The sequence below is a fragment of the Carcharhinus amblyrhynchos genome, chromosome 31 (genome assembly GCF_965287045.1).
Source record: "Carcharhinus amblyrhynchos chromosome 31, sCarAmb.v2.hapA, whole genome shotgun sequence".
Lineage (NCBI taxonomy): Eukaryota > Metazoa > Chordata > Chondrichthyes > Carcharhiniformes > Carcharhinidae > Carcharhinus > Carcharhinus amblyrhynchos.
The window spans coordinates 17092383-17108303 of NC_137354.1; the positions used below are offsets into that span (position 1 = coordinate 17092383).

The window sequence follows — 15921 nt, forward strand, 5'->3', positions numbered from 1 at the left end:
GCAGAAGGAAGCCATTCAGCCCATCAAGTCTACACCGACCACAATCCCACCCAGGTCCTATTCCCGTAACTCCACATATTTACCCTGATAATCCCCTAAAACTAGGGTCAATTTAGCATGGCCAATCAACTTAACCCGCACATCTTTGGGCTATGGGAAGAAACAAGAGCACCCGGAGGAAACCCACGCAGACATGGGGAGAATGTGCAAACTCCACACAGACGGTGACCCGAGGCCGGAATTGAACCCGGATCCTTGGCGCTGTGAGGCAACAGTGCTAACCACTGTGCCACCGTGCCATCCATTAGTCTGGATATACAAGAGCAAATGCTGCCACTGGCTGAAATAAGGACACACAGGTGAGAAAACTAACTTCAGCAGGGGGACTGATTTTTGCAACTGGATTGGCAAACAAGCAAAGACTGGTGAAAGACAAGAGGAGGGGATAACCAGTTACTGATTCTATTTCAACTAGTTGTAACCCTGTTAAAAACAGAAATTGGAAACAAGGCCACTCGGGGTGGTTAATGGCATTCAGGCATGGCAGAAGCAAGGGTAAGGGGCACAAATATCCCTGACACAGGGGGTGCAGTGCCTGGGTTTATGGACAGTGACAAAAACAGAAGCTGCTGGAAAATCTCAGCAGGGCTAACAGCAACCTGTGGAGAGAGAGTACAGCCAATGTTTCGGGTCTGGGTGTCCCTTCATCAGAGCTGGAGACGAGGAAAATCAGACAAGATTTACACTGAGGACGAGCAGGGGGGCTGTAACTGATCTGAATGGCATAGACAAAAAGACAAAGGGGAAGTAAATAGGGATGGTAAAGGTTAGGAATGGTGCTAATAGCGTCCATGAAGAGATCGGGATGTGAAAGGCAGAGCAAAGGTGCAGAGAGTAGGGATGGAAGCAAGATGGAAAGTGAGATTTCAGAAAGGGGACAAAGAAAATAAGAATATAAAGTAATGGGAATAAGTCTTAAGATGCTGTCAGACCTGCTAAGATTTTCCAGAGTTTTCTGTTTTTATTTTACATTCTAGTATTCGCAGTATGTTGCGTTTATTTACGGACAGTGGCCTTTTTTCTAGTGTGATACATAGACAGTGAGGTTATTTATCCAAACTGCCATCATTGCCAATTGTCCCCTCTTGCTCGGAACAGCAGATTCTTCGGAGCTGCATGTATCAAAGTGACATCCTTACAGGCTGCTTTCAACCCAGTCCCAACTCAGCCTAATGCTCCAGCACCAATCGAGGCTACAAATAGTTCCGAACGAACAGTCAGCACCTGCCATAGGTAACCTCCCACGCTTCAGGCTTACTTAAATCCTTATTTCAGGAAGTTGTCTTGGAAGCAGCTCAGTGAAGGCCCACTGATTCCTGGGATGGGGCATTCACTTTACGAGGAAAGACTGAACAAGTCAGAGTTTAGAAGAGTGAGAGGCGATCGTAGTGAAAGGTTTAGAGCACGATCTTACCGGCCGCTTATGCCACACTCCTGCCGCAGTGAGGTCAGAGAATTCAGCATCCAGCCAAATCTCCGTTGACCGCAGCAGGATGGGGAAAATCCCACTGGTATGAACAAAGAAACAGGCCATTCGGCCCTCCAAGCCTGCACCGACCATGCTGCCCATCTGAATTAAAACCCCCTATCCTTTCCTTTTCTATGAATGGTATGCTTTGTCTGTATAGCATGCAGGAAACAATACTTTTTATTATGTACCAATACATGTGACAATAATACATCAAATTAAATCAAATCAAATATTGCCCCTTAGGGAAGGAAATCTGCCTTCCTTACCCGGTCTGGCCTACATGTGACTCCAGAGCTACAGCAATGTGGTTGCCTCTCAACTGCCCTCTGAAATGGCCTAGCAAGCCACCTCGGTTGTATCAATCTCCATGAATAAAAAGGAATGAAGCTGGATGGACCACTGGCATCGACCGGAATAGATCAAGAAGGCAGCTCACCTTCCCAAGGACAACTTAGGATGGGCAGTGAATATTATGCATGTCCCACGAATGAATAGAAAGACCAGATAGAAACAACAGAGATGGGCAAACGGAAATCAGCAGCAACATACCTCCTTCAGGATCATGCTTTTGGCTTTGTCCTTGTTGGCTGGGATTTCCCACACACATATTACACTGCTCGAGCCTCCTGTGATAACAGTTGTCGGTGTTGGACAGGCCGCACACAGGCACTGGCCCCAGTCCGACAGGCACTCAAACACAGTCAGAATCTGCATCAGAAACAAGGCAGCATTTTGAGAAATGTAGTTCCATTGTAATGGCTCTTTGATATACAATTACCCTGCGTTAACCCCTGATGTTGTAGGGTACAAAATGATTGAAGGTGCATCACTAACTGGTTGCCAATTTCCCCCCGACATTCCATCGCGCTGTACCTAATCCACTTTATTCCTCAGCATCTCAATTCAATTAGCCCACTCTCAGAATCCTACAGTGCAGGGGAGGCCCTTCGGCCCATCAAGACCGCACCAACACACGAAAGGCCCCGACCTGCCCACCTAATCCCACTCCCGCTGCTCTCCCAGACTGACTCTCCGGAGCCATTCCGAGGGAAGGCTGCAGTGTCTGAGGTGCAGTCTCTGGGATGAGACAGTAAAACAAGACCCGTGTGGATGTAACCCCGTGAAAGTATTCAAAGGAAAGAAGTGGAGAACTCTGTGGTGTTGAGGCTAACAAGTTATCTCAAACCAATATAGACAAAACTGATGAGCTCACTATTATTTGTGGGATCTTGCAATGCATTAATTGGCAGCAACACTTGCCTGCATTATAACGGTATTACAGTTTCTTTGTTATGCGTGGTTTACAGCAGATACGCACTGAAGCTCATACAGAAATATCATCCAATAGACATCAGTCTTCTGTGTTATTATCTTCACATAAGACATTCTAGAGAGTTCAGTTAAAGCCAGGGAACTCTGCACAAACACTGTAGCTCACCTGTGATCTAGCTCTGTAATCCCTGAATAAAGACTTACATTTCTATGTTAGAACGTAAGAGCAGAAGTAGGCCATTCGGCCCATTGAGTCTGCTCTGCCATTCAAAGAGGTCGTGACTGATCTGATGTGATAATCCTCAACCCCACTTTCCCCAAAATCTGTCTGTCTCAACCCTCGAACATACTTAACAGCCAGCCTCTACAGCCCTCTGCGGGAAAGGATTCCCAGAATCACCACTCTCAGAGAGCAGAAATTCCTCCTCATTTCTGTCTGAAATGAGGGACTCCCTTACTCTGAGATGATGGCCACTGGTCCTGGACTCTCCCACTAGGGAAACAACCTCTCAACATCGACCCTGCCAATGCTCCTGAGAATACGCTATGTCTCAATAAGGTTGCCTCTCATTCTTCAAACTCCAGTGAGTGCAGACCCAACCTACTCAACCTCTTCTCATAAGAAAATCCCTCCATACCCAGGATTGACCTAGTGAACCATCTCTGGACTACCTCCAATGCCAGTATATCTTTCCTCAGATAAGGGGACCCAAACTGTTCACAGTTTCCAGACATTGTAGTCTCCGAACATCCAAGCAGCACTTTATCATAGAATTCCCTACAGTGCAGGAGGAGGCCATTCTGCCCATCGAGTCTGCACCATCACCATTCCACCCAGGCCCTCTCCCCATAGCCCCACATATTTACCCTGCTAAACACCTGACACTAGGGTCAATCTGGCATGGCCAAACATAACCTGCACATATTTGGACTGTGGGAGAAAACCAGAGCACCCGGAGGAAACCCACACAGACACGGGGAGAACATGCAAACTCCACACAGACAGTGAGTCAGGCCGGAATTGAACCCAGGTCTTTGGTGCTGTGAGTCAGCAGTGCTAACCATTGTGCTACTTCCTTGAAGTGTACTTGCTGCTGTAAGAAACATGACAGCAAATTTGCACACAGCAAGATCCCACAGTTGGAAACAAGATAATGTCCCGGTAATCCATTTTAGCAATGATTTTTTCAAAAATCTCAGCTGAGGGATAGGAAGGGACAAGCAGGGCTTCGATTCAACTGCAAAAGACAAACGAAACAATCTTTGCTTTTAGCACATCCAAAGATGTATGGGTTAGGTCGACTGTCCTCGGGTCACTGTCTGTGTGGAGTTTGCACATTCTCCCTGTTTCTGCGTGGGTTTCCTCTGGAGTCCTCCCACAGTCCAAAGATGTGCAAGTTAGGTGGATTGGCCATGCTAAATTGATCCATAATGTCGGGGGGTTAGTAAGGTAAAATAAGTTGGGATATGGGGATAGGGTCTGGGTGGGATTGTGGTTGATGCAAACTCAATGGGCTGAATGGCCTCCTTCTGCACTGTAGGAATTCTATGATTCTATGATTCTATGATTAATGGACATACCTTATCAGCAGCATAGATTCCCAGGGAACAACTGAAATCATTATAACCCCAGGAGAAGGTCTTGTTCCACTCTGACGGTATCAGTAACTTATTCTTCTCCACAGCGAGAACTCCTTTTTCAGTGTATACAATGTGTCCAACAGGCCCCTTCAGTAGCTCTGTGTAAAGTCAGTGGGGTATAGTATTATGAGTGAGGGATGAGCTGTTATACCCCACAACGGTGGAAGACAGAACTGGAGCCAATCTTGACACAATTTTATAACCTTTATTTACGGAGATACAAATTGCAAGCATGCACCTCCCAACCCAATGACCAGTTTCAGTCTCATCCATTCAGGGCAAAAAAAAAACAAATTAAAAGGCAAGTTACAAGGGCAGCCCTTAAAAGGGACACTGCATCAAAACAACCTGCATCTCAAAGGAAACTTGAAACATCACAACATAATATGATCGAAGGGGGAAATCACCCCAGCCAGTGCCCGTCGGGCATGGAAGGGCTGGATCTTGTAAGCGGAAGCTGCATGCTCCATCCCAAAGGTCACCAGGCCACAAACATTGCCATGGAAGTCCGGCTAGAAGATCCCCCTGATTGCTTACTGACTGGACCTGTTGAGGGCTAACTTGGTTAGGTGTAAACAACAGAAGCATAGAAACTAGAAGCAGAACTAGAACCAGCCTCCCATCCATTGACTCCATCTACACTTCCTGCTGCCTTGAGAAAGCAGCCAGCATAATCAAGGACCCCACGCACCCCAGACATTCTCTCTTTCACCTTCTTCCTTCAGGAAAAAGGTACAAAAGTCTGAAGTCACGTACCAACCAGGAATATCTTCTTCCCTGCTGCTGTCAGATTTTTGAATGGACCTACCTTGCATTAAGTTGGTGTTTCTCTACACCCTAGCTATGCCTGTAACAGTACATTCTGCACTCAATTCTTTCCTTCTCTACGAACGGTATGCTTTGTCTGTATAGCACGCAAGAAACAATATTTTTCATCGTATGTTAATACATGTGACCATAATAAATCAAATCAAAGGAGCAGGCTATTCAGACCTTTGAGCCTGCTCCACTATTCATTTTGATCATAGCTGATCATCAAAATCAATAACCTGATTGCCCCTTTTCCCCTCAGATCCCTTGGGACACAAGATTTATATCTAATTTCTTCTTAGAATCAATGTTTCCTCATTTACATAGCCAGTTGACGCATCCAGTAACGTTAAAGTGAGACACGAAAAGCTATTGTTCAGTGTTTTAAATACCTTTCACTGGAACACCAGAGGGCTTCAGATTCTCCAGGTGGTAGAAGAAGGGCAGGAGAACAGGAGGAGAGGCAACTAGCTCCTTCCCCAAAGAGTACCTTCCTGGGATAAACCGTGAAGGGTGTGCTTTACTGAAGAGCTGAATTCAAGAAAAAGAAAATCTCCACTCAGTCTTTTATTTTTCAAAACATCATTCATGTTTGTTTGCTTGGCTGTCTATTTAACTAATTTTAAAGTTTCAGAGTTTATTAGTGGCACAATTAGGCTTACATTAACACAGAAATGAAGTACTATAAAAATCTCCTAGTTGTCACACCTGTTTGGGTACACTGAAGGAGAACTTAGCATGGCCAATGCACCCTAACCAGCATGTCTTTCAGACTGTGGGAGGAAACCGGAGCACCCGGAGGAAACCCACACAGACACAGGGAGAATGTGCAGACTCCACACAGACAGTGACCCAAGCTGGAAGTTGAACCCAGGTCCCTGGTGCCGTGAGGCAGCAGTGCTAACCACGGTTCGAAGAACAAGGGTTAGAACGTAGAACATTACAGTGCAGTACAGGCCCTTCGGCCCTCGATGTTGCGTCAACCTGTGAAACCAACCTAAAGCCCATCCAACCTACACTATTCCAAAACCATTCCTATGCTTATCCATATGGATGATATTGACGTGGGACTGGAGAATAGCATAGTCCATGGTATGATGTATAGAGTCACATGGTGATAGATTGAAAGAACAAGTAGAAAAAGCCTGCATGGCAGTAACAGCTGACAATAGCATGACCCACGGTATGATGTGTGGAGTCACATGGTGATAGGTTTAGAGAACAAGCTAGGGGCCCGCATGACAGTAGCAACACCATGCTTGGTTGTCATTCTGGGATACGCATATAGTTAAAGATTAACAATAAATAGTTCACGTTTAAACATGCAAGTCCAAATATCTCATTGTTGAGACATCAGATGAACACATAATACAACAAACCCTATACAATTTTAAAGGATTCTTTTGCTGTTTCTATCATTGTAAAACCATCTCTCATATAAAAGTGGCATTTTACAATCAAATAAATCTAAGTAAAATCTATCGCAGTATATGAATGCCAAAGGGAAACACATCCTAAAAAATGTAGAAATACAGAGACTCTTTTAACTTGTACCTGTTTAGGGATTTGCCCAAAGTTACTGACAAAACCCATAATGGTGTGTTTTCTCAGAGGGTCTTTTATGGTACTGAGATCAGCCTGGTCATCGTAGAAGTAAGGGTGAAAAACATTAACAGCTTCGACTGCGGCTGAACCCTGCTGCTTATAACCAAATATCAGATCGATCCAGTGATGAAGGTTAGCGGAGACATAATCACTTTCCAAAGCCTATGAGGAGACAAGAGAACAAAAGTGTCAGATACAAGGAAGTGTCCATTTATTGGGAAAGCCTTTTATTTTAGATCTGCCTCTCTACATTTATTTATTTCAATGAGTCAACACTTCACCTCAAACAGGTTCATGTGCATCTGGCCTATATCTGAAAAGCCTTATGTAAAGGCAATATTATAGCAGCCTTAGGGACTCATACTTACTCGAGAAAGGAGATGTCTGTGATATTATCTATAAGCAGTGCTTTGGTACAAAAAGCCTTGCGTTAGCACTCCTGCCTCACAGCAGTGATAGGGCCTGGGTGGGATTGTTTTCAGTGCAGGCTTGATGGGCCAAATGGCCAGCTTCTGCACTAGGCATTCTATGACTCCGAATTGCCATTATAAGGTCATGAATTCAGCCCTTCCAAAGGAATTGATAGTTTAACATTCATGCAGTACTGATGTGTGTTCAATTCCAGCCTCGGGTGACTGTTTGTGTGGAGTTTGCACATTCTCCCCGCGTGGGTTTCCTCTGGGTGCTCCAGTTTCCTTTTTCTTTGAAGTGTGGGTTAGGTTGATTGACTATGCTAAATCGTCCCTTTGTTTCAGGGGGATTAGCTGGGTAAATATGTGGGATTACGGGGATAGGGCCTGGGTGGGATCATTGTCGGTGCAGGTTCAACAGGACTAACAGTCTATTTCTGCACTGTAGGGATTCTATGACTCTAAGTTGTCATTAAAGTTGTTACAGGTGCACCACAGAAAGCATTCTTTCTGGATGTATCACAGTTTGGTATGGCTCCTGCTCTGAACAAGACCACAAGGAACTACAAAGGGTCATCAACGAAGCCCAGTCCATCACTCAAACCAACCTCCCATCCACTGACTCTGTCTATACTTCCTGGAGCCTCGGAAAAGCAGCCAGCATAATCAAGAACTCCCTTCTCCCCTACATACCCTAAGAATGGTATGTTTTGTCTGTATAGTGCACAAAAAAAATACTTTTCACTGTTTCCCAATACACATGATAATAATAAATCAAATCAAATACCTACCTAGACTCAGTCCCCTGCACATCGATCATGGCCAGTTCGCCTAACATGCATAGAGCCAAAGAATCCTTACAGAAGAGGCCATTCAGACCATCGAGTCTGCACTGACCACAATCCCATGCAGGCCCTATCCCCACAACCCCACATATCTACCCTACTAATCCCCTGACAGCCTCCACCCATTGACTCTGTCTACACTTCCCACTACCTCAGCGAAGCAGCCAGCATAATTAAGGATCCCACGCATCCCGGACATTCTCTTTTCCACCTTCCGTCAGGACAAAGATACACAAGTCTGAGGTCACATACCAACCGACTCAAGAACAGTTTCTTCCCTGCTGCCATCAGACTTTTGAGCGGACCTAACTCGCACTTGTTGGTCATTCTCTACACCCTGGCTATAACTGTAACACTACATTCTGCACCCTCTCCTTTCCGTCTCTGTGAACGGTATGCTTCGTCTGTATAGCGCGCAAGAAACAATACTTTTCACTACAGACTAATACAACAATAAATCAAATTAAAATCTTCCCTCCTTGTGTAAGTAGAGAGGCAGCAGGGAAATTTGAATTGCCCCCCCACCGAGCAGGATTGTTGGAAATCCAACCCCCCTATGATCACCGCTGACGGTAGAATTGTGCAACGAGAGCTGGGTGTCCTCGTACACCAGTCGCTGAAGGTAAGTATGCTGGTGCAGGAGGTGGTAAAGAAGGCAAATGGCATGTTGGCCTTCATGGTAAAACAATTCGAGGACTGGAGCAGGGATGTCTTGCTGCAATTATACAGGGCTTTGGTGGGGCTACACCAAGAATATTGTGTGTAGTTTTGGTCTCCTTATCTGTGGAAGGATGTCCTCGCTGTAGAGGGAGTGCAGTGAAGGTTTATCAGACTGATTCCTTGGATGGCGGGATTGAAACATGGGGAGAGATTGAGTCGGTTAGGATTGTAGTCACTGGAGTTCAGATGAATGAGGGAGGAATCTCCTAGAAAGCGATAAAATTCTCACAGGACCAGACAGGGTAGCTGCAAGAAGATATTCCCGATGGTCCAGAACCAGGGATCACAATCCGAGGATACAGGGTAAAACGTTTAGGACAGAGATGAGGAGAAGTTTCTTCACCCAGAGGGCGGTGAGCCTATGGAATTCGCTCCCACAGGAAGTAGTTGAGGCCAAACATTGAATGTTTTCAAGATGCAGCTGGACATAGCACGGTGGCACAGTGGTTAGCATCGCTGCCTCACAGCGCCAGAGACCCGGGTTCAATCCCGACATCAGGTCACTGTCTGTGTGGACTTCACACGTTCTCCCCATGTCTGCGTGGGTTTCCTCCGGGTCCTCCGTTTCCCTCCCACAGTCCAAGGAGATGTCGGTGAGGTGCACTGGCCATGCTAAATAATCCCTCAGTGTCAGGGGGATCAGCAATGTAAATATGTTCAGTTATGGGGACAGGGCCTGAGTGGGGTTGTTGTCAGTGTAGGCACTTGGGGTGGTGGCAGTGGTGGGGGGAGAGAGAGAGAGTTGGGCGGCGGGGCGGGGGGGTGGGGAGAGTTGGTGGAGGAAAGGGGGGGGGGCAAGAGTTGGTGGAGGAAGGGGGGGACAAGAGTTGGTGGAGGAAGGGGGGTGGTGGTGGGGGCAGTTGTAGGGGGAGGGGGGAGATGGGGGGGGTTGTGGGAGGGGGGAGGCGATGTGGGGTGGAGGGGACCAAAGGATAGCTTGGGCGGGGGGGGGGGGGCAGGCAGGATCGGGCTACTAAGTTGGTTGGTCAACCATGATCATAATGACAGAGAAGGGCCAAATGGCCTCCTCCTGCTCCTATTTTCCACGTTTTCAATGTATTTGCATGTACTTGCATTTTCATGGCACCTTTCATGACTCCCTGAAGCATTTCTAGCCAAGCAAGAGGTTTCTGATGTGCCACATCGAGGGGGAGAATTTGCACTAACAAGCAGGGCTCTGGCGTGAAGCTCTTGTGGTTGAATACCCTGCTGTGAAGGCTGTCTAGACACAGAGAATGGCTGTGTAATCAAAGTACTGGCGAGTTGCCAGTAGCCATGGAAACGGAGCGAGACGCTGCCTTGGGGGAGCGGGAAACGGGGAGGAGAGAGCAGAGGGGTAAAGATAACATCGTAATTAGGCTGTACTTTTGGCCTGGAAGAGCAGGATGTTTTTTTTTTGCTGAATAATTGCTAAACCAAGCTGACAGCAGGAATGAGGAAAAGAGGATATCTTGGAGGCTTCAGCAGTGCCCAGCAACTGGATTATTCCAGAAGTGTGGTTTGCTGATTTGCATTTAATTCCGATAGACAGGCATCTTTCCCAGTCTTCTCCGTCATATAACTAGGACTAGCGGTTAACGGAAGAAGAGATAAGGGCCCACACCGGTTTAATTTTCCTTTGCATGCCGTACGTCTATCACTGGTGGGCCCCTGGCCCGCTCTCCCCTCCGGGAGTCCCTCGGATTCCAGGGTCGGGATGGTAGCCAAGTGCGCCGCTCTCATTTTAGCCAGAGGCTAAACCTAAGAGTGGTGCAGCTTCGATGGACCGAATGGCCTTTTACTGCACTGTAGGGGATTCTATGATTTAGCACTTGAAAGGGGGAGGGGATCAAAGGATCTGGGGGGGGAGGGGGGAGGCAGAATCAGGCTATAAAGTTGACTGATCAACCATCATCATAATGAATGGTGCAGCAGGCCTGAAGGGCCAAATGGCCTCCTCCTGCTCCTGCTTTCCGTGTTTTCTATGTAATTGTGTTGAAGAAAGGAAGACTTGCATTTCTATAGCACCTGGGAAAAATGTAGCCTCCTGTACCATCATGTCTTCAGGCAGCTGCTCTGTTATATTGCAGGTCGCTGCTGGCACCGTGAGTGCCATGTATCTGATGGCACAGTGGCTTAGCACTGCTGCCTCACAGCGCCAGGGACCCGGGTTCGATTCCCGGCTTGCACGACTGTCTGTGAGGAGTCTGCACATTCTTCCCGTGTCTGCGTGGGTTTCCTCCCACAGTCCGAAGACGTGCTGATTAGAATAGAACGGAATCCCTACAGTACAGGAGGAGGCCATTCGGCCCACTGAGCTTGCACTGAAACAGTCCCACCCAGGCCCTATCTCTAAACCCTACTAATCTCCCAGACATCCCCTAACACTAAGGAGCAATTTTAGCACGGCCAATCAACCTAATGTTTTTGGACTGTGGGAGGAAACCGGAGCACCCGGAGGAAACCCATGCAGACACGGGGAGAACGTGCAGACCCCACACAGACAGTGACCCAAGGCAGGAATCAAACCCAGATCCCTGGCACTGTAAAGCAGCAGTGCCAACCACTGTGGCACCATGCTGCCTTGACCATGTTAAATTCTCCCTCAGTGTGCCCAAACAAGCACCAAAGTGTGGCGACTAGGGATTGTCACAATAACTTCATTGCAGTGTTAATGTAAGCCTACTTGTGAAATGAATAAATAAACTTCAAACTTAAAGAGCTGATGAAAAGCCCATTGACATCAGAGCTCAATTAATAAGGTTTGAAGCTCATTTTATAAAGAAAATGGTTAACTTCAAGACCATTCTTTGTCCCTATCAACATAGTTGGTGCATCTACACATCAGGGCCTAAAGCATTCAGGAAGGCAGCTCACCAGCATCATCACAAGGGCAATTAGGGATGGGTAATTAAAATGCTGGCCTGGCCAGCAATGCCCACATCCCATGAATAATTGAGTAAGTGCTAGCAGATAAATCAGTAACATAAGAACATAAGAAATAGGAGCAGGAGTAGGCCATCTAGCCCCTCGAGCCTGCCCCGCCATTCAATAAGATCATGGCTGATCTGAAGTGGCTCAGTTCCACATTCCCGCCCTCTCCCCATAACTCTTAATCCCCTCGCTTATCAAAAACCCATCAACCCGCATCTTAAAAATATTTAGCGAGGCAGCCTCCACCACCTCAACGGGCAGAGAATTCCAGAGATTCACCATCCTTTGAGTGAAGAAGTTCCTCCTCAACTCCGTTCTAAACCGCCCCCCCTTTATCTTGAGGCTGAGCCCTCTAGTCCTACTGTCCTTTCTGAGCGGGAAGAGTCTCCCCACCTCTACCCTATCCATCCCTTTCATCATTTATACGTCTCAATAAGATCCCCCCTCATCCTTCTAAACTCTAGCGAGTACAAGCCCAGTCTATTCAGCCGCTCTTCATAGCTCTACCCCCTCAACTCCGGTATCAGCCTAGTGAACCTCCTCTGCACTCCCTCCAAGGCCAAAATATCCTTGCGCAAGTGCGGCGACCAAAACTGCACACAGTACTCCAGCTGCGGCCTCACCAGTGCCCTGTACAGTTGCCTTGACCATGTGGTCAAGGCATTAAAACCAGAGGAAGGTTCAAAGGGCGGCACGGTGGCACAGTGGTTAGCACTGCTGCTTCATAGTGCCCAGGAGCTGGGTTCAATTCCCAACTTGGGTCACTGCCTGTGTAGAGTTTGCACGTTCTTCCCACGTCTGTGTGGGTTTCCTTCGGGTGCTCCAGTTTCTTCCCACACTCCAAAGATGTGCAGGTTAGGTTGATTGGCCATGCTAAATTGACCATTAGTGTCAGGGGATTGGCAGGGTAAATATATAGAGTTGCGGAGATAGGGCCTGGGTGGGATTGTTGTTGGTGTAGACTCAATGGGTCAAATGGCCTCCTTCTGCACTGGAGGGGTTCTATGATTCTATGTACAGATTGGCTATGATCAATGCTAAGGTTAGACCAGGGCACTGAATCTAAGACGGGATTTGATTTGATTTATTATTGTCACATATATTAGTATGCAGTGAAAAGTATTGTTTCTTGCGTACTATATAGGCAAAGCATACTGTTCATAGAGAAGGAAAGGAGAGGATACAGAATAGTGTTAAAGTTACTAAAGGTGGAAGAGGGAATGTCCAGGGTGCGTGGGATCCTTGATTATGCTGGCTGCTTTCCTGAGGCAGCAGGAAGTGTAGACAGAGTCAATGGATGGGAGGCTGGTTTGCGTAATGGACTAGACTTCGTTGATAACCCTTTGCGGTTTCTTGTGGTCTTGGTCAGAGCAGGAGTTATACCAGGTCAGTGCTCTTTCGGAGGGTCAATGCAGACAAGATGGCCCGAATGGCCTCTTCTGCACTGTTGTGATTCTAAGATGAGTTTTTTTTATTCACACAGCCTGTGAGCTGGAATGCAATTGCCTCTGAGGGTAGTTAGGAAGCAGATTCAAGCAGCAACTTTCTAAAGGGGAAATATTTGGATGGGAAAATTTGCAGGGTTTGACAGGGGAGGGGGGGGAACTCATCGGCTGGGCCTGTCAAAGAACCAGCACAGACAAGATGGGCCAAATGGCCTCTCTTTGCACTCTGGGCCTCCCTGATACAATATGTGGACCTGCTCTTTCTCCCCACCCCGATTTGACACAGAAGCCATGTCTAAGCTTCTCCCAGACAAATGTGCAGAAAATGAGCCAAACACAAGCGGCAAATTTATCCTGGAAAAATATCCCAACCTCCACCCCCACCCCCGCCGCCCTTTTCAAGGCTAAACTGTATCAGATGTACAGCTAGATCAGTCAGCGCAATCCCAATTGGTTGTTGCTTCTGAGTGGTTTATAATTACAATAATAAGACAAATTAAGACTAGCTTATAGCACATAAGTCTGACATTTCTACAGGCCAGGCTGGTAGTTAGTAAATAATGAGACATTAAATTGATCCATTTAGACGAACAATTAACAGATTAGCATTTGCAAAGGTGAGTGTGGAGGTTATTAATCACCACTTAAATCTACATTATCCTCATGGACAGGGCCAGTCCCATTTAACCCTGGCACTACCAGTCGCTCCAGGGAATTCCACGTTCCCCGGCGCAACCAACTCTACCTTCCGCTTCTCCACTGCGACAGTGAAAAATCCGCATCGTTGTACTTAGCTGTCGGAAGCAGGCATGTTGGCATCATGAAAATACGCATTTCTAAATGACAAAATAATTACATGGAATGTGCAGTGTAGAAACAGCCCATTCAGCCTAACACTGTCGTTTATGCTCAACTCCAGCCTCCTTTACCCCGCCTGTCCCCATTTGCTTTTTGATTCAGAGGTGGGACATGGGCATCGCTGGCTGGCCAACATCTATTGCCCATCGCTAGTTGCTCGAAGGCAGTTAAGACTCAGCCACATGGCCTCCTGCCCTCAAGTCTTCACCTGCAACTGTAGCCTCGTGACGGTGTGTCCATAATTACTTTGGTCAGAATTGGTCACCTTTTTTTAATATACATCTTTTAGGGCAAACCAAATAAACCAATTCAAATGAAAATAAAAACATGGTTAGATGCCACTAACGTAGATGGCAATGCCTTAACCACTAGTGGGTTGTAAGGTCACTGGGCCCCTTCCATCCTTATCAAGGGGAGTGCTAACCTTCTCTCCTTTCATACAACACAAGAATTGCTCACCTTGGGGTGGGGGAACTCTGCATTATGAGCCATGGCTAATGGCGGAGCCAGCAAATCTTTGGTGGGGGGGGTGGGGTGTGGGGTGGTGGGGGAAACGCATGTTACAACACTGAGGAACATCTGCTGCCTACAGGCACAGCATCCTTGGTAAAGTGTTTCCTTTGAGCACATACACACAGGAGGGAGACAATGAAACACCACTTCATGTGCTCTTTCTTTCATAGAATAGAATCCCCACAGAATGAGGCCGTTTGGCCCATTGAGTCTGTATTGACCGTATTCCACTTAGCCCCCTTTCCTATAACCTCACACATTTACTCTGCTAATCCCCCTGATGCTAAGGGTCAATTTAGCATGGCCAATCCACCTAACCCGCAAACCTTTGGAGTGTGGGAGGAAACTGGAGCACCCGGAGGAAACCCAAATAGACACAGGGAGAATGTGCAAACTCCACACAGTGACCCAAGGCTGGAATTGAACCTGGGTCCCTGGCGCTGTGAGGCAGCAATGCTAACCATTGGGCTTTCCTTATTGAAGTTGAAAATCAGAGGCTTGTATAGAAACATAGAAGATAGGAGCAGGAAGAGACCATTCAACCCTTGGAGCCTGCTCTGCCATTCATCACGATCATGGCTGATTGTCCAACTCAATAGCCCAATCCTGCTTTCTTCCCATAAACTTTGATCCCATTTGCCCCAAGTGCTATATCCAGCCGCCTCTTCAATACATTCAATGTTTGGCATCAACTACTTCCTGTGGTAATGAATTCCACAGACACACCACTCTTTGGGTGAAGAAATGTCTCCTCATCTCCATCCTAAACGGTCTACCCTTAATCCTCAGACTGTGACGCCTAGTTCTGGGCTCCCCCCACCATCGGGAAAATCCTTCCTAGATCTACTCTGTCTAGTCGTGTTAGAATTCTATAAATCTCTATGAAATTCCCTCTCATTTGTCTGAACTCCAGTGAAAACAATCCTAACCTATTCAATCTCTCCTCGTCTATCAGTCCTGCCATCCCCGGAACCAGCCTGGTGAACCTTCACTGCACTCCCTCGAGAGCAAGAACATCCTTCCTGGGAAAAGGAGACCAAAACTGCACACAATACTCTAGGTGGGGCCTGATCAAGACATGAAGAGGAAAGCACAGGACGGTGAGGAAAGGAGATTCGAGCAGAGGAACTGTCTTACAGCAGATCATCACAGCAATGTCGCTGGCCAGGACTTTCCAGCCCCGCTGTGCTCAAACCTGCTATGAGGGGGAATGCGGTAGATCAGCCAAAAAGTTCACTGACTTTCAGCAGGACTGAAAAATTCCGGTGACAGGCTGGAAAATCCTGGCCAACGTGTGGAATTTCGTGAGATTCTGGACCGCCACATTACAGGAATCATAGCATAGAATCTCTTCCATG

The 15921-nt window shown here is 47.1% G+C and overlaps 1 protein-coding gene and 1 non-coding gene across 2 annotated transcripts in view; both read right to left on the minus strand.

The window, feature by feature from the left end:
* The window catches only part of wdfy4 (WDFY family member 4), a 262215-nt gene that overhangs the window by 25362 nt on the left and 220932 nt on the right, over positions 1-15921 (minus strand). The window contains exons 53-56 of the mRNA XM_080215932.1: positions 6809-7021; positions 5647-5785; positions 4385-4542; positions 2081-2239 (exon numbers count right to left, since the gene is read on the minus strand). Coding sequence (XP_080072058.1) covers positions 2081-2239; positions 4385-4542; positions 5647-5785; positions 6809-7021 — 669 coding nt within the window. The remainder of the gene's footprint in view (positions 1-2080; positions 2240-4384; positions 4543-5646; positions 5786-6808; positions 7022-15921) is intronic.
* On the minus strand, positions 14370-14496 carry LOC145360610 (U6atac minor spliceosomal RNA). Its single transcript, XR_013889753.1, has one exon. It is a non-coding gene; the product is annotated as a U6atac minor spliceosomal RNA (small nuclear RNA).